The sequence below is a fragment of the Aythya marila genome (assembly GCF_965140915.1).
Source record: "Aythya marila genome assembly, chromosome: 19".
NCBI classification, from domain to species: Eukaryota; Metazoa; Chordata; class Aves; order Anseriformes; family Anatidae; genus Aythya; species Aythya marila.
The window spans coordinates 10,965,182-10,989,913 of NC_139060.1; the positions used below are offsets into that span (position 1 = coordinate 10,965,182).

The 24,732-nt window shown below is 38.3% G+C and overlaps 1 protein-coding gene across 12 annotated transcripts in view; it reads left to right on the top strand.

The window, feature by feature from the left end:
• The window catches only part of GAPVD1 (GTPase activating protein and VPS9 domains 1), a 28,547-nt gene extending 4,199 nt beyond the window's left edge, over window positions 1-24,348 (top strand). For 7 of the 12 annotated variants that reach the window (XM_082775740.1, XM_082775744.1, XM_082775748.1 and 4 more), the window contains 25 exons: window positions 33-876; window positions 2,128-2,214; window positions 3,221-3,355; window positions 3,477-3,666; window positions 6,084-6,244; window positions 7,157-7,286; window positions 7,666-7,746; window positions 8,149-8,274; window positions 8,987-9,160; window positions 9,466-9,606; window positions 10,183-10,317; window positions 10,905-11,024; window positions 11,583-11,660; window positions 11,785-12,158; window positions 12,692-12,779; window positions 13,351-13,431; window positions 14,097-14,219; window positions 14,674-14,803; window positions 15,217-15,326; window positions 15,690-15,849; window positions 16,321-16,508; window positions 17,868-18,081; window positions 18,665-18,737; window positions 19,489-19,686; window positions 20,425-24,348. In XM_082775740.1, the coding sequence (XP_082631866.1) occupies window positions 33-876; window positions 2,128-2,214; window positions 3,221-3,355; window positions 3,477-3,666; window positions 6,084-6,244; window positions 7,157-7,286; window positions 7,666-7,746; window positions 8,149-8,274; window positions 8,987-9,160; window positions 9,466-9,606; window positions 10,183-10,317; window positions 10,905-11,024; window positions 11,583-11,660; window positions 11,785-12,158; window positions 12,692-12,779; window positions 13,351-13,431; window positions 14,097-14,219; window positions 14,674-14,803; window positions 15,217-15,326; window positions 15,690-15,849; window positions 16,321-16,508; window positions 17,868-18,081; window positions 18,665-18,737; window positions 19,489-19,686; window positions 20,425-20,565 (4,282 nt within the window). In that variant the 3' untranslated portion in view covers window positions 20,566-24,348. Of the gene's footprint in view, window positions 1-32; window positions 877-2,127; window positions 2,215-3,220; window positions 3,356-3,476; window positions 3,667-6,083; window positions 6,245-7,156; window positions 7,287-7,665; window positions 7,747-8,148; window positions 8,275-8,986; window positions 9,161-9,465; window positions 9,607-10,182; window positions 10,318-10,904; window positions 11,025-11,582; window positions 11,661-11,784; window positions 12,159-12,691; window positions 12,780-13,350; window positions 13,432-14,096; window positions 14,220-14,673; window positions 14,804-15,216; window positions 15,327-15,689; window positions 15,850-16,306; window positions 16,509-17,867; window positions 18,082-18,664; window positions 18,738-19,488; window positions 19,687-20,424 lie in introns of those variants that run through there. The other 5 variants (XM_082775741.1, XM_082775750.1, XM_082775751.1 and 2 more) reach the window with 5 other exon arrangements.
• Window positions 24,349-24,732: the final 384 nt, after the last annotated feature.

Consider the following 24,732-nt stretch of genomic DNA (forward strand, 5'->3'; position numbering starts at 1 on the left):
GAGTTACACTGTCTCTGTGTTTTTCTTTAAAGTGCTGAGGCTTCTCCTGCTGAATGCTGTCAGCATGCAAAAATCCTGGAGGACACGCAGTTTGTGGATGGATACAAGCAGTTGGGATTTCAGGAGACTGCTTATGGAGAATTCCTAAACAGACTGAGAGAGAACCCTAGGCTTATTGCATCCTGTCTGGTTGCCGGAGAGAAGCTCAACCAGGACAACACACAGGGCGTCATCCACACAGTCTTCACTTCCATTTATGGCAACTGCATCATGCAGGAGGACGAGAGCTACCTCCTCCAGGTCCTTCGCTACTTGATCGAATTTGAACTTAAGGAAAGTGACAACCCCAGGCGGCTGTTGAGACGAGGTACTTGTGCGTTCAGCATCTTATTCAAACTTTTTTCTGAAGGACTTTTTTCTGCAAAACTTTTTCTTACTGCAACTTTACACGAGCCAATCATGCAGCTTCTGGTTGAAGATGAAGACCACCTGGAAACTGATCCAAACAAATTAATTGAGAGATTCTCTCCGGTACAGCAGGAAAAGTTGTTTGGAGAGAAAGGCACAGAAAAGTTCAAGCAAAGAGTTCAAGAGATGGTCGACTCCAATGAGGCCAAACTGGTGACCTTGGTGAACAAATTCATAGGCTATCTCAAACAAAACACGTACTGTTTTCCACACAGCTTGCGATGGATCGTGTCACAAATGTACAAAACGCTCTCATGTGTAGACAGGCTGGAGGTCGGAGAGGTCAGAGCAATGTGCACGGATCTCCTGCTAGCATGCTTCATCTGTCCTGCGATTGTTAACCCAGAGCAGTACGGGATAATTTCTGATGCTCCCATAAACGAGGTGGCAAGATTTAATCTGATGCAGGTATGACTCCTTTTAAGCTAATATTAAAAAAAAAAAAAAATCTGAAAGAAATGTCCTTGGCCTTTTTTTTTCTCTACTGCAACAGGGTGGTACTGTGTTAAAGGTAGAGTGCTCTACCTCCAATCAACAAGATAAATGCTAATACAATATTTGTCATTGCTGAGAAGGCATGTTCTAAAGTTTATCTGCTTGTTTGCTTAAAATATTTGCTTTTAAAATGTTATAGGATGTATTCCTTTCTCTCTTACGAGAGTTGCAAATGTACTTAGCTTCCATTCTTCATAATAGCTTTTATAAAGTGTAAATGTGACTGTAAGATGAATTCTGGAATATCTATAAACGAACACGGTGCTCTTCTTTCTAACGTTAAGTATTATGCCAGGTATTTAACAAAATAATTACGTATTTTTCTGACAAAAAACCTCTTGTCAAGCAGTAGTGACCACTATGTAACTGTGTAGCTGTCTACTCTTTTATTAGAGTATTCCCCAGCCCTCACGGCAAATTTTTGTCTGTGTGAATACTTGGACAATTTAATGCTAGTGTATAGAGGTGTGGGCTGCGGGCATTAAGTGAGACTCATTTGGCTGAGGATATGACCCACACAAGTAACAAAACCTATTTTTAAATGTCTATGAAGTGGACAGTGATCCCCACAGAAAATCATTCCAGTGAAGTTTACTCACGACACTGTTACCGCCAGGGCCTTGCATTGGTTTTCAGATACGTTGTTAGTCCCGTCCAGTGCCGCTGCTTGCCTGTTGCAGCAGATTGCAATTGGCTCTTTAAAACTGAGAGTAGGTTGTAGTTGGTGATTAATAAGGAGCATATTCTCTGATCTAGAGTTAGACTTTTCCCTGTTTTGTTTTTCTCCCCACTTACACTTAGTAAAGTACTTACAGCCTTTTAAAATCTCTAGCTTTGAGATAATCGGAATTGAGAGTTGAATCTAGGTCATGTTGTAAAAACAAACATGCTTTGTTCCTGCGAAGGAAGTATGGATACTCATGGCATACCATGCATGCAGATTTTCTTATTAAGTGCAACAGCTGCTTTTTTTTTTTTTTTTTATATGCTTGCATTTTTTCTACCCTAAAAGCAAACACAAAACTATCCAATCAACCAAAAGTATTTCTAGTGTTACATTAAAATGAACGTAGAACGGAGGAGTTGCCTTAACTAATTTTTGTAACAGGGTCCATTGTGATGATGTTTTGCAATACTTATTCCTCATAGTTTTTGTCATTTCAGGTTGGGAGACTTCTGCAGCAATTGGCAATGACTGGTTCCGAAGAGGGGGATCCACGTATGAAGAACAACCTTGCTAAATTTGACAAAGTAAGAGTCCAGACTTCAAAAAAACCAAGACTCTCCTGTCTATACTTCATCCTTCTGCAGCCTCTTTTTTCTGACATTGCAAAGCACTTGCTAAGCAGTTAACTTAGGATTTCCATGTTCTGAAAAGCAGATTAAATGCTGCACAGAGCTGGGAACAAAATCTTGAGTACTAGAATTAAGGCTCAGGGATTCTCACTTCTACTTTGAAATCATACTTCTTAAAAGAAAATACAGAAAAGAAATTAAAGCAAGTTACCTTTTAAACTGAAATGCTGAATTACTGTCAGTTTTTTACTGATGCGAAAGAAAACACTTAGATCTGCAGACAACTTTTGTATGAAATCTAGTGTTTAAAAAGGAATTTGTTAGCACAAGGAACTTCTGTTCTGTTTTTGTTTTGCTTTTTTGTTCGCCTTTTTATGTTAGTATGACTCCTCCATAGCAATTAGCTTCATCAGAACAACAAAACTAATGATTTTTGATGTACTGTCATATATTAAAAACAAACAAACAAAACCATACACTTAATTTGCTTGTGTAACTTCCAGATTTTGGTTAATTAAAAATGCTCTTCAGTCATCATGTGAAGTTACACATATATTGTACAGGTAATGTTCAGTCAGATTAGAAAGTGATACTGTGTGATGCTTCCTTGTTTCACTTTTAATCTGTGCTCAGCAGATCCTTTAGGAAAGGGCAGCTTCTTTGCCATAAACAGTTTAATTCGTATTTATGATCTGAAACTGCTGCTCTGCAATGAAACACTTCAAAAACTAAGAACACTTAAGTAGTACTTTTGAATGCAGAGAAGGATTGCAGGAAGTACTAAAACTTTCCTTACCTGCCTTTCAGTGGGTTTAATAATGCATGGTATTTTATCCCAAGATGTTAAAAGTAGGAAGCAAAACTTAATGTTATTATGTAAACTATTTAGCTCTTGTCATAACTTAGGTTCTTTTCAACCACTGGTAAATGGTCTTTCATTTCAAAACTTCTTCCCTTGCAGAGCTGTGTTGCTGCTTTCCTGGATGTAGTTATTGATGGGCGTGCAGTTGAAACTCCTCCAATGTCTTCAGTTAATCTCCTGGAGGGGCTGAGTAGAACAGTGGTTTACATGACATACAGCCAGCTGACGAGTCTGGTAATATCTTAAGTTCCTAAATAGAATTAATATAAACTTGCACCCCTGTGTTTACAGACTGGATAAACAGGGCTGATAATTCACACTGAAATTCTTGCCCACGCTACTTCTAAACTTGTAGGTTGGTTTTATGCGGAATGTGATGTCAAGTGATCAACTTAAGGAAGATCGGATGGCTCTGGAAAACTTGTTAGCAAACTTGCCCCAGAACAAACCAGGGAAAAGCAGCAGCCTTGAAATGACTCCGTACAATACCCCACAGCTCTCTCCTGCAACCACTCCAGCTAACAAAAAAAATCGCTTACCAATAGGTAAGGACAGCAAACAGACTTCCTGCATGATTTCTGATACCGTGATATATTTCCTTTACCTTTTTTTTAATCATCTTGTTAGGATTATTCTTTGGCTACACTTTCTGGTCCTACTTTTTAGTCTGTAGATGATAGAGAATTTTCTTTTGCATAGATAGCCAGGCATCTCTATTACTTTCTGATGTGAGTGTCGTGAGCTTCCCCACTCTGGACTGAACTGGAGAAGAATGCTGGAGTAGTTGTTAGGCTAGTGCAAGGATAGTAAGGGCAAAGTTTGAAGATGGAAAGCAGATCTAGGAGGGAAGATTGCTTAGGAAAGTGGTAAGAGGGAAGCTATGATATTTAATTAGTGGGGCAGACTAAGTTTAAAATGATTGTATCATAGAAGGGAGGAAATGTAGAGGAGGAAGAAAAAGAGTAGAACTTTGAGTATGTGTTGAGAACAGAGTATCTCTTCATTCTCCATTATTTACCCAATCTAGTTTCAGTAGTTAAGATACTGTAATGCAATTTTGTGTTTTTGTTTTTTTTTTTTCTTCCTGTTTTTGAATAGGTTTTCTGAATCTTGAACTTTTCTATTTTAATAATATTTTTTCTTAAAGTAAGAAGTGTGGTAGTCTTCGTCAGTGTGTATTTATGTGGATATGACCAAATGGGATATTTCTGTTCATTTGAGACCTTTGGTGTTAGTTTTTAGCAGAATCAAAATATATACAGACAGGTAAGTGGCACAGAAAAACAAACCCCAAAACAAACCTATCCCATGTTGTTTTAACTCTGCTGCTGAATGGTTCTGGTCTTAGGCCTACAGAGTAGTGGCACAACAGGATTTATTTTATGTTATAAAATAGTTTTGTTACTCAAAGTTTTGATTTCTTTTGTTTTACTTTAATGCTTTCGAAATCCAGGACAGCAATTGGCAGCCATTACTGCCTGGGATACTTCTGCCACCAATCTTTCAGCTCATATAACTCTAGTAACCCCTTTTGGTGGGTAATGCCCTCTTTCTGTTCTTTTCTGTGAAACTTATTTAGAACACAACTGTCATACTTAAGCATGCTTTTGGTTTACTTTGGAAATAAGTTCTTTTTCAGATTTCTTAATTGATTTCTCTATGAAACTCATTCTTTATGTACGTGTGGTTTTTAAGAATACCGTATGTGTATTTGTGGATGATTTTAAAATCAAAATTTGGCTGTTAGTTCTGCACACTTGCCTTGTTTTCCTTGGACCAAATAAAAATTAACTGGTGTCATGCTGCCATACTTAGCAATGTTAATTCCCTGTGGGTGTTTTTCCTTCCACAGTGTCAAACGTGAAAATAAGGCTACTTGAAAGGACTAATAAAGAGTCACCAAATAATCCGAACAAAATACCTGATGTTGATTTTGTGGATCTGCATTTGAGACACCTGCTAGAATAAATTGTCTCTACTTAGAAGTTTTTCCTCTTAAAATGCAAATTAATTAAACATCATTTTTAAGCCACAGGAACCTAGACCTTTTTTGTAGGTAAAAGCCTTCCTAATCACAGAATCGTCTAGGTTGGAAGAGACCTCCTAGATCACCTAGTCCAACCTCTGACCTAACACTAACCAGTCCTCCACTAAACCATATCCCTAAGCTCTACATCTAAATGTCTTTTAAAGACCTCCAGGGATGGTGACTCCACCACTTCCCTGGGAAGCCCATTCCAATGCCTAACAAAATGTTCTCAACTAATTTATTACGGGTCTTCCTGTGATTGGAACACACAATTCTACAAACGCAGAATCTATTTTTCAAGAGATCTTTCTGTTTCTTTTTGGGTGCTTTTTAAACTTTTCCTATCTACTAGATCAGTGGCAGTCTCTTCTAAGGACAGATGTTTTTTCTAGGTTGTGTGGGCATGTATGACTACTAGTTAAAGAGAGAAGAAATAGCATGTGGTTCTTAAAATATTTAAAACATAAGTATCTTCCTCGATTGCTTTGAATTATATGGACGGAGTAGACTTTTTTACAAAATGAATGCAGATATCATATTCCCACTTTTAAGTGTATATAGCTGGGGAGCTCCTCTGCAGCTACCACCACATCAAATTCACTATTACTACTTGGTTGCATTTTTGATTTCACGTGCCAAAACTCTGGATCCTTTAAAGTTACTGAAATTTGTGCTAATCTTTGGTGTAAAAATTTGTGCAGGCAAACAGGATGTGACAAACAGGATGTTTCTCTCAGTTTTTCACAGTTCAGTACTCAATGTTAAACACTGGTTCCATCTCTCAAATTCTATTAAGACTTGGCATTTTATAAATTTATTAGTATGCATGTTATTAATTCAAAACTTTGCAGTTCTGTATTTCCATTGCATTGTCTTTTTCTCCCTAAACAAGGAACAGCTTTCTAATGTTGATATTTCAAAACACTTTCTTAGCAACTCGTAGCAGAAGTAGATCAAATATTCTAATGGATCAGCATGGGGATCACGAAGGATCCTCGCAGGAGACCATCCCAGAAGTTCAGCCGGAAGAAGTGCTGGTGATTTCTTTGGGAACAGGTCCACAGATTACTCCAGGAATGATGTCAGAAAATGAGGTATGCAAAATCTATTACAGCTTAGATATTTTGTAAAATACAGCTTCTGTATTCTTTAATAGCAGAACAATGAAGTTGTGATGCTTAAATTCAGATAATATGTTCAAAACACTGATTAAAAGCTTCACTTGTTTGTTTGTGTTACTGAACTTGGGTATTTTACCTTTCAAATTTCCGCATGTTAGAAGTTTTTTCTCCTCCCTTAGCATATCTGCAAGTTCTGAAAAACAGTATGTTAACGCAGGAAAAATGGAGCTGGCAGTTTTATGAAGAGGCTTTGTCATCTAACATGCTTAACAAACTGGGGCTGTTTCTTCCGAGCCTGAATAAATTAATTCTATTACCTCCCTGTGTGCTTTGTCCTCTGCATCAAGTGACGTATGTGAATAACAGCACAGGAACGCTGATCCTGATGTTTTTGGCAGCTCAGAGTTGAATCACACAAGCCCAGCTTCTTGTGAGGGTGGAGCTGTGGTCATGTTGCCATGAATGCCTTCAAAATATGTCACTTAGGTTAAGGCTGGTTTTCTAGCCTGTTCTTTCAGCAGGCGTAGAACAGCATTCCGCTTTCATCTTCACTGCTTTGCTTGCTAGTTGGGATTATCTCCTTCTGCAGCCTTGTGTAACCATCAGTTTCCATGTTACATCAGACTGATGGAGTAAGGAGGAGCTGGTGGGCCTGTTACTACCAGGGTTTGCCTTATGTTCATGTCTTGGTTACCTTACGTTCCGTCCAGGCTCTAACTTTGGAGATAAACGTGTTTTTTCAAATGGAATGTTAGGAGCTTGATTGTACCATTGACATCTAGAAAAAAAGTGCAAAAAGCATGTGCAATATTTTGTTCACTGTGTAATTACCTGAAAAATAGATTATGTTAAGGAAGTCTTGTTTGTTTCCCCCCAACTCTCTAGGTCTTAAACATGCAGCTTGCAGATGGCGGACAAGGAGATGTCCCTGTTGATGAAAACAAACTCCATGGTAAACCTGATAAAACCTTGCGCTTTTCCCTCTGCAGTGATAATCTGGAAGGAATATCTGAAGGTGAAGGGTTACTTAAGTCTTGAAGAAGTTTTGTCACTTTTTTTCCCCTTTTCTGTAAAAGGAACTTCTGTTAAATATAGCATGTCATCTCTACTGTTTTAAAGATCAAGCTAGGAGCTTGTCTTTTCTGTTAGCCATTCAAAGAAAAAAGTCTGGAACAGGACTTTGACCAGGAAAGGCATAACTTAGTCTGAGAATTATGACCAAAAACAGTAAGTGTATTTAGAAGAAGAAAAGGGTGTTCTTGTTGTTGGTTTTTGTTTGTTTTTTAAATTAAGTGCATAACTAATTATTAAAAATAATCTAACTTTCCTCTAAACTTAGAGTTCTCAGACTTTTTTTTTTCCATCCTGTTCTAATAAACTATTACATATCTCAGAATGGTTTCTGGACTCAGGACAACTCCTTTATATTAACCTCAGACACAACAAAGCAGAAGTTTATCAGTGGTATCGAAGAGGTCTGTACAAATTATTTAGTGTGCTTTATTTTTTTATAACTTCTGTAATGTAGTTCTTGCTCTCTTTCTTTTCAAATAAACAATAATTAAATTAATGACAAAGGCTTTATTGGCTCTTAGTTGAAGTATGGTAATGGTGAGATTCTAGATCTCTGGTAATCTGTTTGTAGATTATGATGGTCAGTATTGTCCTTCATACATGTGCAGTATAAATCATGGTGCAGATTGAGGATCTATAGAGTAGGGATCAAGAGTAGCAAAACACTTTGTTAATCAGTTCAGTATTTTGTATTGTACTTCATTTCTCTTAATCATTGTTGCTAATTGTGTCCGGGATTGTTAATCCTGTGTATTTGGAAACTGTTACTCAAATTAGATTTATGGTAAAATGTGTTTTCACAGGTCCTTCAAATCGCTCCAACTCTGTATCATCTTTGGATTTAGAGGGAGAGTCTGTATCAGAGCTTGGTGCGGGCCCCTCTGGGAGCAATGGTGTTGAAGCTCTGCAGCTGTTAGAGCATGAACAAGGCAGGTGCAAATTCTCTGAAACAAGTGCCTGAGGTGCTGTAGATGCTAAAGCAAAGGTTGAAAATAAAATTGCATGGAATTTTGAGACATAAGTAGTTTGTAGGAAACTGCTTGTAAAGTTTTGCTTGATACTTACTTTTCCTTCAAGGGAATAAGGTGGTCTAGATTGGAGTAGTCTTAAAGCAGCTGAATAGCTTTCTGTTTAACATACATACATGAAACACTGGAACAGGTTGCCCAGAGAGGTTTTTGAGCCTCCAACCTTGTAGATTTTCAAAACATGACCATGAGCAACCTGCTGTAATAGACCATGTTTTGAACAGGGGGTTTGGACTTGAATGATCTCTGGAGGTCCCTTCCAGCTTCAACAATTCTGTGTTAAGTTTTTTGTTGGAATTGTATAAGTTTCTTGATAATGTGTTAAGTTTTATCCATTACTTTATCTGTCTCTTGGGTTGATAGGTCACCATGTGTTGTTTAAGATTCTTCTTACATCTCAGATGTACTTAAACATTGCTTTCAGGGAGCATCTCTTGAATTGTATAATAGTGCTTTACAGGCCTTACTTTTAAACACTATCTTATGTGACAGAATTTTTTTGTTTTGTTTTGTTTTGTTTTTTAATCCCCTTTAATGTGCTCTTACAGATTTTCAATTAGAAGTAATCAGAGAAGCCTTTCAAAAAATTCAGAACTTTTTTATTTTTATATAGCCACAACTCAGGATAATCTTGATGACAAGCTCCGCAAATTTGAAATCCGTGATATGATGGGGTTGACTGATGACAGAGATATATCAGAAACTGTGAGCGAAACTTGGAGTACAGATGTCTTGGGTAGTGACTTTGATCCAAATATTGATGAAGACCATTTGCAAGAAATTGCAGGTAACTCAGTCGTGCATCTGGTATGTTAAAATGCTTCATGCTTGCTGTGAAATGGTGAAGCTCCAGAACCCTTCTCCTCTCTTTCTAAATAGGTGTTTTCATTGATTAAAGTGGAGCTGCTCTGTAGGAGGATTTTGTGTGCATGACTTGTACTGTGTTTGGTTGCCGGTTTTTATCTTTATAACATTGTCTTTCATTATCAGTTTATTAAGGACACTTAAAAGAGAAAAATAAGAACATGTTGTGTTAGACTTATCTTCAGAAAATATGTATCTAGTTAACACATTTCTGCTTTACTTTTGCAGGTGCAGCTGCAGAGAACATGCTAGGCAGCTTGCTGTGTTTACCAGGTTCAGGATCTGTGTTGCTTGATCCTTGCACAGGTTCAACCATATCAGAAACCACAAGTGAGGCCTGGAGTGTGGAAGTATTACCAAGTGACTCAGGTCAGAATTACGTTGTTTGTATTTATTACTTTAGTGTGAACCAGAGGCATATAATTCAAAGCACCAGCCTCTTCCTCTGCTTCCTCAAGAAACTCCTGTTGTAAGCTTAGGTTAATATTTGTGAATACTTCTAGAAGGATGTATTATTCCTAGGCAGAGAGAAGATAAAAAGCATTGTAAGAGACTTACTGTTACTTAAGAAATTCTTAAGGGCTGAAAAAGGAGAGAAGGCAATGCAAAGCAAAATTGTTTGCTCTTTTTTATAGTGATGTTTAGTAGTGCTGTATTTGATCACAATTTACTTTGGTTGTTTTGGTTGTATACCGCTGTCTCTAAGTAATACAATACTTAAATGGATAAGAACTTGTCAAAATGCCTGTGCAAATAGGGCATTGCTTTCTGGGCAGAGTCCTGCCTTCTGTGTAGGGAGAAGACTTGCTGAAGTGGTTCAATTAGCTTAAAAATTAATATTCCAAATCAAGCCTCACAGTCTTCTTTTTGTATGTGAATTTTAAGGGAGCCTGGTATTGACTAATGATGCTTTTTCTCTCTTCTCTGTGTTGTCTCCCTTTGTAGAGGCCCCGGACCTAAAACAGGAAGAAAGACTGCAAGAACTGGAAAGCTGTTCCGGGCTGGGTAGCACGTCTGATGACACAGATGTAAGGGAGGTCAGCTCTCGACCCAGTACGCCAGGCCTCAGCGTTGTATCAGGTGTGTTTAATTGCATTAAAAACACACTGGTATATTAGAACTATTAGAACATAGTCAGCATCTGCTCTGCTGTGTTTGCTTTAGTTTCATGAGAAAAAAATTATGTATAACTTTTTGTACTCATTCTGGGATTTTCAAAGCTGTAATTCTTTATTTAACTTATAAAATTAAAAAGAAAAAAAGTAGCAATGCATAGAATACTGCGTGGTACAGTAGCAATGGTTAGTAGTGGAGCACTGATTTAGAGGAGACTCCTAACTTTCTTGTATTCAGTTTGTTATCATAACTTTAAGTAAATCAGCATACATGTACTTGAGTTTCTAGTTTTCCACAAAGTGTTTAGCAGAGTGAAACATCTTTCTAATGTACTTCTTCAAAGAGTATTCATGGGTATGTTAAAACCATTGAATATGTAAAGCAGAAACATAAAATCTTACTTTACAATTATGGAAATTTTGAATGTTTTTATGTGCTACTGTCAGTTATGACTTGATTACCATTGTTGACCAAACATATTAACAGCTTCGGGATTTTGCTTCCTTTTTGTCTGGAAATGTATTTAAGGTGCTTCTTTTGTTATATGTAAGGTATTAGTGCAACATCTGAAGATATTCCTAATAAGATTGAGGATCTCAGGTCTGAATGTAGCTCTGACTTTGGGGGAAAAGATTCTGTGACAAGTCCTGACATGGATGAAACAGCCCATGGTAAGTAAGATACCTGTAAATGAGAAGTAAGAACTCTGATAACTGAGGTCTCACAACGTTAGTAAAAGTGATGTATTTATAATGGATATTGAGAATCCCCAAATTTTTATGTTGTAGTAGGAGCACAATGGAAGCTCAGAGTGCAATAATACTCCTTCTCTTCTGTTTTTTTCCACTATTTCAAAGATCTAGTGGCTGAGAAGTTTGGTGTTTTCTTTATTTCTAGCACTGTATTTGTTTGGCAAAGAGATGCCGGTATTTTATAGCACTAGAGCTTGATCCTTCAATCTAAGATTGCCTTTTGCTAATTCTGTTTGATTGCATTGATTGTTTTCTTGCACTTTGGAATTGGTCTCCTCAAGATTTTCCCCATTTTTGTGATGCAGTTCTTTGATCATTTTGGCACATTAGACGGGAATCTTTCCATATATGAATACCTTTAATAATTTTTTAGAACATAAGTCCTGTGAACTGTTACTGAAGATTGTTTTCTCAATGTCCCTTATGTGTAGGTGGTTCTTTGAACAATGCTAACTTTTTTTTAACCTTTTGTTTCAGGAGCTAGTCAGTTGACATCTCCTCCTTCTCAGACAGATTCTTTGCTTGCATTGTTTGACCCTCTGTCATCAAATGAGGGTAAGTGGTAAAGAATAAACTCTGTTAATAAAAATTGCCATTCAATACTTCTATGTTAGTATCAGCTAATTTGGATGAATATTAACAGAAATGTATGTGGCTTCTTTTATGTTTATTACCTCAGGTGTATCAGCTGTAGTAAGGCCTAAAGTACACTATGCAAGACCATCTCACCCACCACCAGATCCACCGATTTTGGAAGGAGCTATGGGAGGTAATGAGGCCCGATTGCCAAACTTCGGGTCTCACGCTTTAATTCCAGCTGATCTAGAAGCATTCAAGCAGAGGCATTCTTACCCAGAAAGGCTAGTCCGCAGCAGGAGTTCAGATATTGTGTCATCAGTTCGGAGACCTATGAGTGATCCTGGGTGGAACAGACGTCCTGGTAACGAGGAGAGGGAACTTCCAATGCCAACCACCAACACTGGGGCAGCTGTTCTGGTGGCTGCATCTCAGTCATCGTCTTCATCTCCCAGTAAAGACTCCTCTAGGGGAGAGGTGAGGTTCCTGTTTATCATTTTGTGTTGCTGTTTTGTTTGTTTTTTTTCCTAGTGTGCCCACTATAATTATGCTTCTCATGCCAGAAAGCTGTTAGTAAATGTGTTTAACCAAGGAATTACAATGTATTGTGGGTACTTCTTAAAAATTGGCATATGATTTGCAAACTAAAACTACAGGCGTTCAGATTGACTTAAATCTACACGTTTCCTCTTAAATGTACTGGATAAGCTTTACTTGACTTGGTAGGACTTCAGAAATAGTTCTGTTATATTGTTAAAATGTAAAATGCTGCCGCTTCCTGGAAAGCAATTGATTTAAAAATAAATAAATTCTTTTCACAGCATTTGTGTTGTACTCGGGCTGTCCTCCTCAGGAGGGGTATTTCTAACTTAACCTGCTCTGGCTTTCTGTACTCTGCCGTAGTTCTGTTTTTACAGTTGATAAAGCATAACTTGTAGCTGTTGAGGAGAAATTCTGTATTTACATGTGATGTGGTAATATATTAAAATACATATTCCATCCCTCTACAGATTGAAGAGCGAAAAGACAGTGATGATGAGAAGTCTGACAGAAACAAGCCATGGTGGAGAAAACGTTTTGTGTCTGCCATGCCCAAAGGTAGGATCATGTCTGTCTGGTTTTGGTGCTTTAGTACCTGATGCCTTTTTATTTTATCTTTACTCACTTCCATAGAATTTTTTATTGTTTCATAACATAATCCTCAAAGCATCAATGTGTGACTGTAAATAACTATCAGTGTTTTAATACTGCTTTATTTGGTCTTCTGTTTAACAATGTACTGTCTTTACATCTTCCCCCTGGACTTAATAACGGGAAGGAGTTGCCAGAAAAGATTCTTGCCATTACAACCAATATTTGAGTTACGACTGTCGGCTAAATTAAAGTACAAATTAAAAATAAATAGAAATGGAAACCAACATGGCTTCTAATAATTTCATAGAATGTACTGGAAGGCAAAAAAAAGGTGCTCTGCCTGGCTCTTGGTAGTATTTTTGTTAACAGTAGAGCTTACTGCATATGGTGATAATACAGTTTAGCTCCACCTCACAGAAAGGCTTTTGATGATGTTTATTTTGTGACAAACTTCCTCGTTAGCCTTTTCCTTAAAGTTTCTTCAGTCTGGACTTGATTTCAGCATAGTCCCTGATAAGCTACCTTGCATTTTCAGCTCCTATTCCATTTAGAAAGAAAGAAAAACAAGAAAAAGACAAAGATGACATGGTGCCTGACAGATATTCAACGCTTCAAGGTATGTGAATAATATCATCATAGAAATTTTTGCGTATAACATGCCATTTAAAATACCAGAGTGCCCATTAGGTGTCCAATACCAGAAAGAAATGCACTATTATAGTTAATGTTCACAACTGGCTTTCTGAGTAAGAAAGTGGATGAAGACTTGTTTCCTTGAAGACTGATTTTAAATTGTCATGCTTCTGTCAATATGTATAGTACTGGAACATTGACTCAAGTTGTTTTTTTTTTTTTTTTTTTTTTTTGGTCTCCATTAAAAAATGCACGTCCTTATCATAGCTGAGCTGTAAGGCTAGCTGCAGACACATTCCTGGGATAATTTCTTAAGTGCTAAATTTAAACATAATTTGGACCTGGGTCTTGAGTTTTCTATTTGCCTAGTCACCACTTCTAGAAGTCTTCAAATAGGCAAGAACTGTTTGTGTATACAGTATAAATACGCCAAGGATTTGGCTTTATTTGCTCGCTTCCATTGCACTTTATTTTTTTTCCTGCTTTTGCTTCAGACCCCATAAATGTATTTGAATTGTGGTTTTATGCAACACAAGCAGCTATTTGTTTTGGCTAAAGGCAGAGCCCAGATGTGTGGGTCTAAATTTTTGTATTTTGCTTTCAGTTGTCACAATATAAGGTTAACTCCTTTTGTTTTGGACTTTTCAGATGATCCCAGCCCAAGGCTCAGTGCACAGGCGCAAGCTGCAGAAGATATTCTGGATAAATACAGGAATGCGATTAAGCGAACCAGTCCCAGTGAAGGAGCTTTAGTAAACTATGACAGTGGAGGTGAGAACCTGGCTTTTATGGTCATCACTGACATAGTTTTTTCTCCTTAAAGATAAAAAACACTTCAGTGTTCTAGACAAATGTTAATGCTAGCACCTGAACAATGTGAGCTCTGGAACAAGAACATTTTCTCATATAACCTGTAGAGTAGTTTGTCTGAGAATTAAGTTAGTATTCCCAAGGGCAGCTCTTCCATGTTGCCATTGAGGTGGCTGTTTTAAAAAAGCAAACTGGCAAGAGATGTTCTATTAACAAATGGATACCAAAGAAGTATATTGCCTTTGAAAACTGTTGCAATTTCTTTTTAGTAACTTGTAGATTGTGTATTTTTCAATATAGGTTTTCCACTTATTCAGAACAAGTTATTTTACTTGCTGTCTTCATTTCTCCTAGAGTATTAGTCTAGGTTCTTCTTTGGACTCCTTCACTCACACGTAACTTTTTCTTTTCATAGAGACTACAGGGGATGGTGAGAGCGTGCATGACTCTCCACGTGATGAGGCTTTGCAAAACATGTCTGCAGATGATCTACCAGACTCTGCAAGTCAAGTAGCCCAGCCACAAAGTTCTGCTTTCTCCTACAGGTAAACACATTTGCAAGTTTAATCTTAACCACAAAGCAGAATTAAAAGCTGAAGTCATGTGATAAGATTCCCACAAATATCAGTGTGGATATGGGTGTCTTCTTTAATTGTAAATTTCTATGTGCTTTTAGTTTTGAGCATCTCAGACTGTTCTATTTCCACTGAGGTAGTGAGGGATATTGTAATTTGAGAGAAGAGAGCAATTCATTGTTTGGAAAAATTCATTTGAAACTGCTCTAGGTGGTGTATCAAAAGAACTGATACTCGAAAGTCTTGACAACACAGGTGTATTCAAATTATGTTAAATAACATTTTATAAGTTTAAAATAAAACAACAAAACCAAAAAACATAGACTGCATAATGAAGAAGCTGTGTTTGCAGCAACTTTAAGAAAATGCTTTTCCTCTTTAAGGGATGCAAAGAAGAAATTGAGGTTGGCTCTTTGTTCAGCAGATTCTGTTGCCTTTCCAATGTTGACACATTCAACAAGGAATGGTCTACCAGATCACACAGACCCTGAAGGTAAGTTTTATTTATGCATTCAAATGTTTTGTACTATATTCATCTCCTCTTTTCTGCTATCTAATGACGCCTGTACTGCAGGTTGTAGGTTGTAGGTTTATTTGCAGACAGGTCAATCTGTCTTCTTGTCTGGTCCTCTTCACATTTCAGAATTAATTCTATATAGTAAGTAAGGTAGTGATATGAAAACTTATCCCTTGATATCTGGAAAGTTCAGAAATACTTAATTTAACACTCACTGCATCATGTAAAGAAGTTTTGGTTTAAACTGCTGCTTGCATGTCTCCCATATTCAAGAGTGTTGTTCCATTTTCATTATGCCTACATACTTTTCCTTAGTAATTTTTCTTTTTTCTTTGTTAGATAATGAAATAGTGTGCTTCTTGAAAGTTCAGCTAGCTGAAGCTATTAACCTTCAAGACAAGAACTTGATGGCGCAGCTGCAAGAAACAATGCGATGCGTAAGCCGCTTTGATAACAGGACTTGTCGAAAGCTGCTGGCCTCTATTGCAGAGGACTATAGGTTTGTTCTGTATCTCATTATCAGTGGCTTTGAGTCCATATGCTTATTCACTAACAGATTGGAAAGACCTGTTTGGACTTAAATTGTACTTTACCAAATCAGATATTATATTTCTGCTTTCCCACAAAATGATGTAATTGTCTCCTATTTCTGGGAATGGCTTAAAGTTTGGACCTGAAGTCAGTTCAGGTAGAAATAAACTTGAATTAAATCAGTTTGTGGCTAATGTTCAGTTCTTAGCACACAAAAGACGCAGTTTAGAATTTGCTTTAGTCTTGCGTTCTGGAGTGCTGCAAGGGCAGTAAATTCAGGCAGAGAAGTCTGTGTAATAAGACTGAACTTCCTAATTCAGGTGTTATCTTTGTTTTAAAAACAACAGGTTGAAGATTATTCTTGCACTACAGCTCAACAGTTTATAAAGCTATTATTTTCTATCTTCTCTGTGAATCTAATGTAGAACACTTCTTTTAGGAAAAGAGCTCCATATATCGCTTATTTAACTCGGTGTCGCCAAGGTCTGCAAACAACACAAGCACACTTGGAAAGGCTGCTGCAAAGAGTTCTGCGAGATAAAGAAGTGGCCAACAGATACTTCACTACAGTATGTGTGAGGTTACTGCTAGAGAGCAAAGAAAAGAAAATAAGGGAGTTTATTCAAGGTAAGATTAATACAGACTGTGGATTGTTTATATTCCTTCACTCTGTATTTACACGCTGTCTTGGGTTAACGTTTTAAAGTACAGTTTCTGATCTGAGGAGGAGATTCTTGAAACAGTCTTCATTTCAACTAGTGAATTAATGGCTCAAACGTACAGATTACTGTGATTTAACATTGTGGTAACTGCCTGTGTTTTTCGTGGGCTAGAATGAAAGTAATTTCACCTCACCTGGTCTTAAGTTATGCTAAGTCATATTATCTAGCATCTGCTCCAAGCATGAACACTGTTAAGCAATTAAGATCGACTGACTAATTATGAAATGATAAATTAAGTTGCAGCATTTAGTTATCAGTACAGATCCTGTGGTTGTATCTTAGAAGATGTGGAGAATAGTAGTAATTTGAGTCAGATGAATCAAAGATACAAAAATGTCATAGCATAAGCAATATAGGCACAGGAAGACAACTCTCTAAACAGAGCCTCCTAGAACAAACTATTTCTGTTATATATGCACATACCTGACTTAATGAAGCACATAAGAAATTTGGAGTCAGTTCTTGCTCCTTGAGCAGATAGTGCTGTATATTAAATATGTCTGAATAGGCTAGTATTAGTATAAGAATTTATATCTACTGGGATTAAATTCTGGTAACAAGATTCAGTGACCCAGAAAAGGAGTTAAGCCCTTTCATTGGACAGAAAGAAGGCAGCTATTTCTGGATGATCTAAAAGAGAAATTGGCAACTGTGGCATTTAGGCTGCTGGCAGATGTGAGTGGCAGTTGTCTTCTGATCTAGAATGCTATAAATATGGTGCTGATGAATGGCCAGTGATTTGGTCACGCTGCATTAACTTGGCTGCATCACTTGTTCTGTATTTTGTAGATAAATGTGAATGTTGCAACTATGCATACTTAATAAAGGTAGGGGTAGAAAATGGTACACATGGGTTTTCTTGATTTTATTTATTTATCTTTCCCTCTCCGTGACAACTTTGTGTGCACTCATTCCAACTAGTTCTAATGATTGTTCTGTGTTATCTCTGTGGGTGGCTAGAAAGAAAGCACAAGAATTGGTACTGCAGAGGAAGTGATTGATACATTATCAAGTATTTGACTGTATGCTTTGCTAAATATGGTCTATATGCTTTTCCTTTAATTCCTTTGCTTAATTCATGTGTTCTTGCGTGAATTTCCCTGACCATGGTGTGGGCAAAACAGAGCCCCAGTGTTGCCTAGTGGGAAGTCTGAAATGTATTCTGAGCTCTTCTTTCCAGAAAAATATCTAGGAAATAATGATTGTTTGTTTGTTTGTTTGTTTTAACTTTAACTGAATGTACTTTTTTTTTGCTTTTTATCAGATTTCCAGAAACTTACAGCAGCAGATGATAAAACAGCTCAAGTTGAAGATTTTCTTCAGTTCTTATATGGGGCAATGGCTCAGGATGCCATATGGCAGAATGCCAGTGAAGAACAGCTTCAGGATGCGCAATTAGCTATAGAGCGCAGTGTGATGAATCGCATTTTCAAACTCGCGTTCTACCCTAATCAGGATGGAGATATTCTGCGTGACCAGTAAGTTACTGCAATTTGAAGTACCTGGCTTCTCTTTTGCAGTTGGTGCAGAAGGAAGCTCTGCAGTCTTCATGTGACAAACTTGATTGTCTTAAGGCCGTCATGCCATACAAACTTGCGTTTCCTTTTAGAACATTTTGTACAAAACCAAAGGAGTACTTTAGCATCACGTGCAAAAGTTCGTGTTTGCAGCAAACAGCTAGAATGAAATAAAATTTTAAGTATAATGACTTGAGATACAGACTTTGAGCTCTGCAAGTGTGTATGCTGAGAATGATTAAAATCTGCTTCAGGACTTGCTCCTTCCATTTTCTGTTTTAGTACAGCACTTTCCATACATTTAGGTGTTCTGCTGGTTTTTAGAGCATGTTTTTTGAATGCTTTCCTGGCTGCATAGTTGAACTTCCCACCAAATCCTGTGTGTCACTTACTGACCTAATGCTCGTTAGCTGGGACCACCATGATACACATTCCTGAAGATCTTTCTTACAGTATACCAAACCTGAAATTAGTGGGAAACCTCAGGGGACTGTTGGCTGGCTGCTGCTTACCTCTTACTCTTATTTTTTGTGTTTGTTTTTAGGGTCCTTCATGAACATATACAAAGGCTATCTAAAGTAGTGACTGCAAACCACAAAGCACTTCAGATACCTGAGGTAACAACTTCCCCTTTCCTTTGCTTTGTGTGTTGGGGTTCTTGGGTTTTGATTGTGTTTGTGATGAGAGGATTGTTTTGCTTTACACCTAGAAACATTTTTCTATCTGTGCCAGCTCTAATATCCTGCACTGCACCAATACTAAGATGCAGTAACTTTCTGATAGTTCCCTTCAAAAGACAAGCCTTCAACCCTTTATATTTCTGATGTGATTCATAGGCTGTAGCTGTGGTTTGCAGCTATCAAGTTAGCTTTCAGAACTAGCCATCATTAACAGAACCTTGACACATCTGGGAATTTGCACAGCATTTTCAATTTTTTCATGGTTAATAGGGTAACTAAAAGCAGGTTGGTAGGCTTAAGAGGTCTGTGAGAGGCTGAATGTTTGCAGCCTTCCTAATTCAGTGCTTGGGCTGTGTGACTCCAAACGGCAAGCGTTCATAACGCTGCTTATATGGACGACAGAGACATACAGCTCTACCTTCTTTCAAAATAGTGTACTGGAGAAGTTAGTAATAAGTACAGGCTAATTATGTTAATTGCACGTACAGCATTGTCTCCTTGTAGTTTTTCATTATAATACAGCAGGAAGCGGCCTTAGTTCGGAGTGTAATGCAACCATCTTGACCTAGCGCTTCCTGTTAGTCTGGAGCCTTGCTCCTGCCTGCAAGTCTGTGGTACCTCAGATCCTCTGCGGTGCACATTAGTAGCTTGGACAAATGAAAGCAGGCAATGTGTTTCTTTTTTTTAGGTATATCTCCGGGAGGCACCGTGGCCATCTGCACAGTCTGAAATCCGCACAATAAGCGCTTACAAAACCCCCCGAGACAAAGTACAGTGTATCCTGCGAATGTGTTCAACAATCATGAACCTGCTTAGTCTGGCAAATGAAGATTCAGTACCTGGGGCAGATGATTTTGTTCCTGTTCTGGTCTTTGTTCTCATAAAGGTGAGTTCTTCTGCAAAGATCACAAACTTCAATTAATTCTTTTAATAAGCAAGCACACATTAGGAAGAAAAATAATTGACTTGGGTAGCTGGGAGCATGCTAAATTAAAAAAAAAAAAAAGAAAAAACAACAAGCAAACAAACAAAAAAACTAATTCAGCATGTTTAAATAGAAACAACAGAAATGTGATCACAGTTACGGTTTTCGAATCCAAGCAAACTTTGCAAGGTGGAACCAAGGAAATTGGGGCCAGGCATTGTTGGAGTGATGGTGCTTTTTTGTAGTTGTTGTTTTGGGTGTTTTTTGATGTGTCCATCAGCCTCGTTATCTGCATGCTTAATGTTGTCCTCTTCAAAAACCAAGATCCACATTAGTACGGACTTGCTTTTTTTTTTGAAGCATGAGGGTTTGGAGGATGGTCTGTGATGTATAAAATTCTGAAATAACAGGCTATTCCGTGTGTTGAAATCTGGGATGGCTTTTATAGATTATGCCTGTGTTCTTTCTCTTGGCCTGCCAGTTGTTTTTCCTTGTTGGAAAAATGCTCCTTTCACCAAGTAAGATGTTTTCTGAGGCTGTGAAAAGGGGGTGGTCTGGATAAGCAGTCACTATCCTACAGATGTATTAAATAATCATGTACGTATTTGGGAGGATCACTGCAGAAGTAGAATTGTACTTCTACTATGTATCTTAGCTTTGCAAACAAACAAACAATCTTTTTTCTTCTTTAACCCTCAGGCAAATCCACCTTGTTTGCTGTCCACTGTTCAGTACATTAGCAGTTTCTATGCCAACTGTTTATCTGGAGAAGAATCTTACTGGTGGATGCAGTTCACAGCAGCAGTTGAATTCATTAAGACTATTGATGATCGCAAGTAACTCAAACAGCACATACACGGGCAGACTGTTAGCAGAAGAGTCTATAAGAATGTACAACAGCTGCAAAAGCTAAGAAGAAACTTTCTTTGTATATAATATTGTACAGAATTGAGGCATTTTAAAACACACCTTTACTAATCAAATTAATTTAACAGGTTTTCCTCTTCTCTTTTGGTTGCGTTTTTCTCCCCTGTAGATACTGGCACTGTAAAAGGGACCACAGTTTTCAGGTATTTTGGAATCTTAAAATATGCAGAAAAGTCTCCATGGTTTTTTTCATCACCCCTTTTCCTGAATTCTTACTCATGTGAATAATTCACTTCATTTCTAATGGAATACTGAAACAAGAATCAGGGCAACCACTTAGTATACTTTCTAGCTTAATACACCTTTTATTAATAAAACACCAGCCACACTGCAAGTTTGTAGTAGGTGACATTAGTTACCAATTGTATTTCACCTAAATTTAAAATCTGAGAGGACAATGTAAATATTATATAACTATATTTAATGCATTGCAATTATCTTTGGACTCATTATCCTTTAAATAAACAAGCAAAAGCCTCTCTGACCTCTAACAGGTTGTTACGTACTGTGTTTTGGTAAATGAAAGGACTTTCTCAAAAGGAGAGATCTCAAGATTAAAAAAGAACAAACTAAACTATTTATTAAAATGTAATTACTGAAATTTCTGAAACTGGAATTTATAATAGATAGGGCTTAACTGATAGTTAAACACTTTTTGGCTAGGGCATTAGGGTGTTATAAAGGTTTGAATATATAGAGGAGAGGGACTGTAAGTTACAATAGATAAGTCTAATATAAAAAGGAGTAATATTACCTTACTGTAATATTTTTTTCTGAAATATTGTGTATACTGTACAAACCCCAAACAGAGATCCTTAACAAAACCTTGGGCTGTAATATATATTTTGATTAGTGACATTAAATACATATGCCAGGGGTTTCAGTGAATGTTTTTACTAAATGTTCTTCATGTTGTCTGCTATGCAGCAGTGCAAGTTTTACTGTTCATATAAAATATTTTAAAATATAACACTGTTCTTTATGAAACATATCATGACATCAGGTCAGGGTGTTTTATAGATTTCTCACCCCACCTTTCCCTTAAACTGATAATTATGAATTCAAAAACGTTTTTATGCACAACACCCCATAAATTTTTCATGAATGAAATGGTCTGAGTGATGGCCAGTGGTTGTCACCTGTATATAAGTAATTGCTGTTCTTTTTTAGCTAGAATTACACTGAAAAAGGACAGCAAGCATTTAATTTTTTCATGTCAGTATTATTCCTTGCTCTTCCTGGAGTGTTCGGTGCACTTCTGACAGAGGGATGTGTTAAGACTTGGTGTCTGTGACTGGTAAAGGAAACAAAATCTTTCTCACATTCTTTACAAAATATGTTTTTCTTTCGTTGTTCTTTTGCTTTTTTGTTGGGTTTAGTGTGTGTATGTTTGTGTATGCATTTTGATGATTAAAACCTGTAAGGAACTAGTACTTAAAATCACTTGGTTAACTGAAATTGGAACAATTTATGTAAAGTATCAAGTGCTTTATTTGGCAGTGCTACTTGTCAAGGCATAATTAAAGAAACTTACTTTCTAGGGCTCTATATGTAATTCAGTACAGCATTTTTGCCAAGCTAATCACAGGTGAAAGAGTGGAATGGTAACATTTTTTATAGTCTTTCTCCTTTATTAGAGACTTGATTGTGTGGAGGAGCAACACTCAATAGAAATGAATTCCTCTGATCTGCCTTACTGTGGAAACTCAGTGTGTGTACCACTGCAACATTCTGGTTATTTAGCCTTGATGGGTTTTTGGTGCTGAACACGTAACTTAATATTGCAAGCACAGCCCTGACCGATAACACGCAGCAGTGAAGCACAAATACGCCCTCGCAAAAGATATGGCCAGATCATATCTAAAAGCAATATAAATTTATTTATATTTAAGTGTCCTACAATATGTAACTATTACTTGAATATCTGAGATGTTAAGACCAATGTATGAAAGTTCTTTTAGTCCTGAAGTTTGGGTTTTAGTTGAGGATAATATTTGATCCTTAAATCAGTCTTGTTCTAAATCTTGCTAGTTTAAAAGATGGCACAACGACACCTAAGCTGGTGATTACCCTGTGCATTGCGTCCCGTTTGCAAGCTTGGCAAACAGAGTTTGATCAGCATCATCTGGTCTTTCAGATTTGCTTTCCTTCATGGAAGTGGCAAGAACCATTTTCTTCATTATTTTTATTAATTTGCTTTTCTGTGTAGAAAAATAAAAGAACTGGAGTAATTTTTTAAAAAACATTTTTAAACCAGTAAGTGTTTCGGTTAGCCCCAGATTAGCTGAGAGTATTCATTGTAAGATGGTCCTTTGCTTTTTTTTTTTTTTTTTTTTTTTTTTTTTACCTGCTCTGAAAGTCCTTTATATAGTATTGCTAGGTGTAGTTAGAGAATTAGGCTTTCCAAAGAATTAAAATCTTGTAATGTCATCTTAATATTTTCCCGTGGTGTCCCATAACATTTTGTTTTAAAATGATAAATTACGTGTATAGGAAGTGATGTTGTTAGATTTTTGGTGTGCAATAGTAAATGTGAAAAGAGTGCATAAAGGACCAAAAGTAACAGAACTGTTGCCAAAAGGTGCCAGCCAACCACGTACACCCATTTCTGTAAACTTGGTGCTTTCCGTTAGAATTACTTCAACCACTGAAGGATGAACGGAACACCCCGAGGGAAAGGGGCTGGGGGGAGGTCATTAGCAGTAAGTGGATTGCATTCATGGACTTGGGGTTTGGTCATGGACTTCAGCACTGGGTGTTAGCGTGGAGAAACTGCCCAATTAAAAAATGGCATGACTATGGCCGTTAATTTTTGCAGAGGTGGTGTTTTCCTTTTCCTTTTCTGGGGGATAGAGGCGTGAAAGAAAAGGGCTGGTTCTTTCACCCCCAGGAGATTCCTTTTTTGCTCCTAACCCTAAAGGAGTTTTCTCTTGAAGGCTTCTTTTAGATCCTCTTTAAGGAGAATTGGAATGTGTATGACCTATTTGTCATTGAGGTTTAAAGGTTTTTGTTTTAAAGACCTTGTATTACCAAATGCTGAATGTAACTGCCATAAATTTCAGGAAAAAAAGCCACTATCGTGATCCCGTTTCCTGTCGGTGGGTTTCTGGTGAGCACAGTGTTGGTTTGCATCACTTGGAAACATCGGTGTTCTGTAAGCAAAATTCCAGCAGAAGTTTGAGAGCTCACCGCCGCGCTGAGGCCAGGTAGCGTGTAGGGGAAGGCTGCTGGGCCAGCGAAGGAGCAGCAGGAGCAGGCAGAGCTGATCAGCCGCAAAGCTTCAAGCAAGTGAAGCGTGTGTGTGTGTGTGAAGTGGAGTGTGAGCAGTGTGCCCGTGCTGCTGTGCCCGCCGCGCAGCCTGGGGCTGGCAGCGTGACCGCAGAGCTGCAGCAGGGACACGGCCGAGGAGGGGGAAGGAAGGATGCTCGGTAACAGCTGGGAACCTGCTTGAGCCTGTACTGCTTGGGAATTAATCTCTGCTGCGTTAGTAACGTGTGTTCCGTACCTGTTAATTGTGCTTTACCTCTATCTCAAAGCTTTGTACTGCCTCTCCTCTTTGAAACTGGTACAGCCTTTACAAACCGGAATTAATGAGCTTGCACAATCTTGTACGCAGGAAACCCATCTTGTCTCTAACCTGGTTATTAATGTACTGTTCTGTAAGAAACTGATTAAAAGGAGAGCAGTTTTACCTGACCGGGCCTCCTCTTTCCGCATCGCCCCCCCCCGGCCCCGGCCCCGGCCCCGGCCCCGGCCCCGGCCCCGGCCCCGGCCCCGGCCCCGGCCCCGGCCCCGGCCCCGGCCCCGGCCCTGCCCCGCCGCTCCCGGGCCCCGCCGCCGGCCCTCGCCCGCCCCCTGGCGGCCGCGCGGGGCGCCTGCAGGCCCGGCCCGGCCCCGCTCCCGGCCCCGGCCCCGGCCCCCGCCCCGGGGCGCCCAGCAGCGGGCCCGGCTCCGCCGCCCGGTGCTGCCGCCCGGCCGCGGCTGGGTCCCCGCAGCGTTCCTGACCTTGATTCTCTCTCATTTGCATCCGGCATTTTTCATCCTCTGGAATATGGCGTTTGGGGACCTTTCCATCATTAA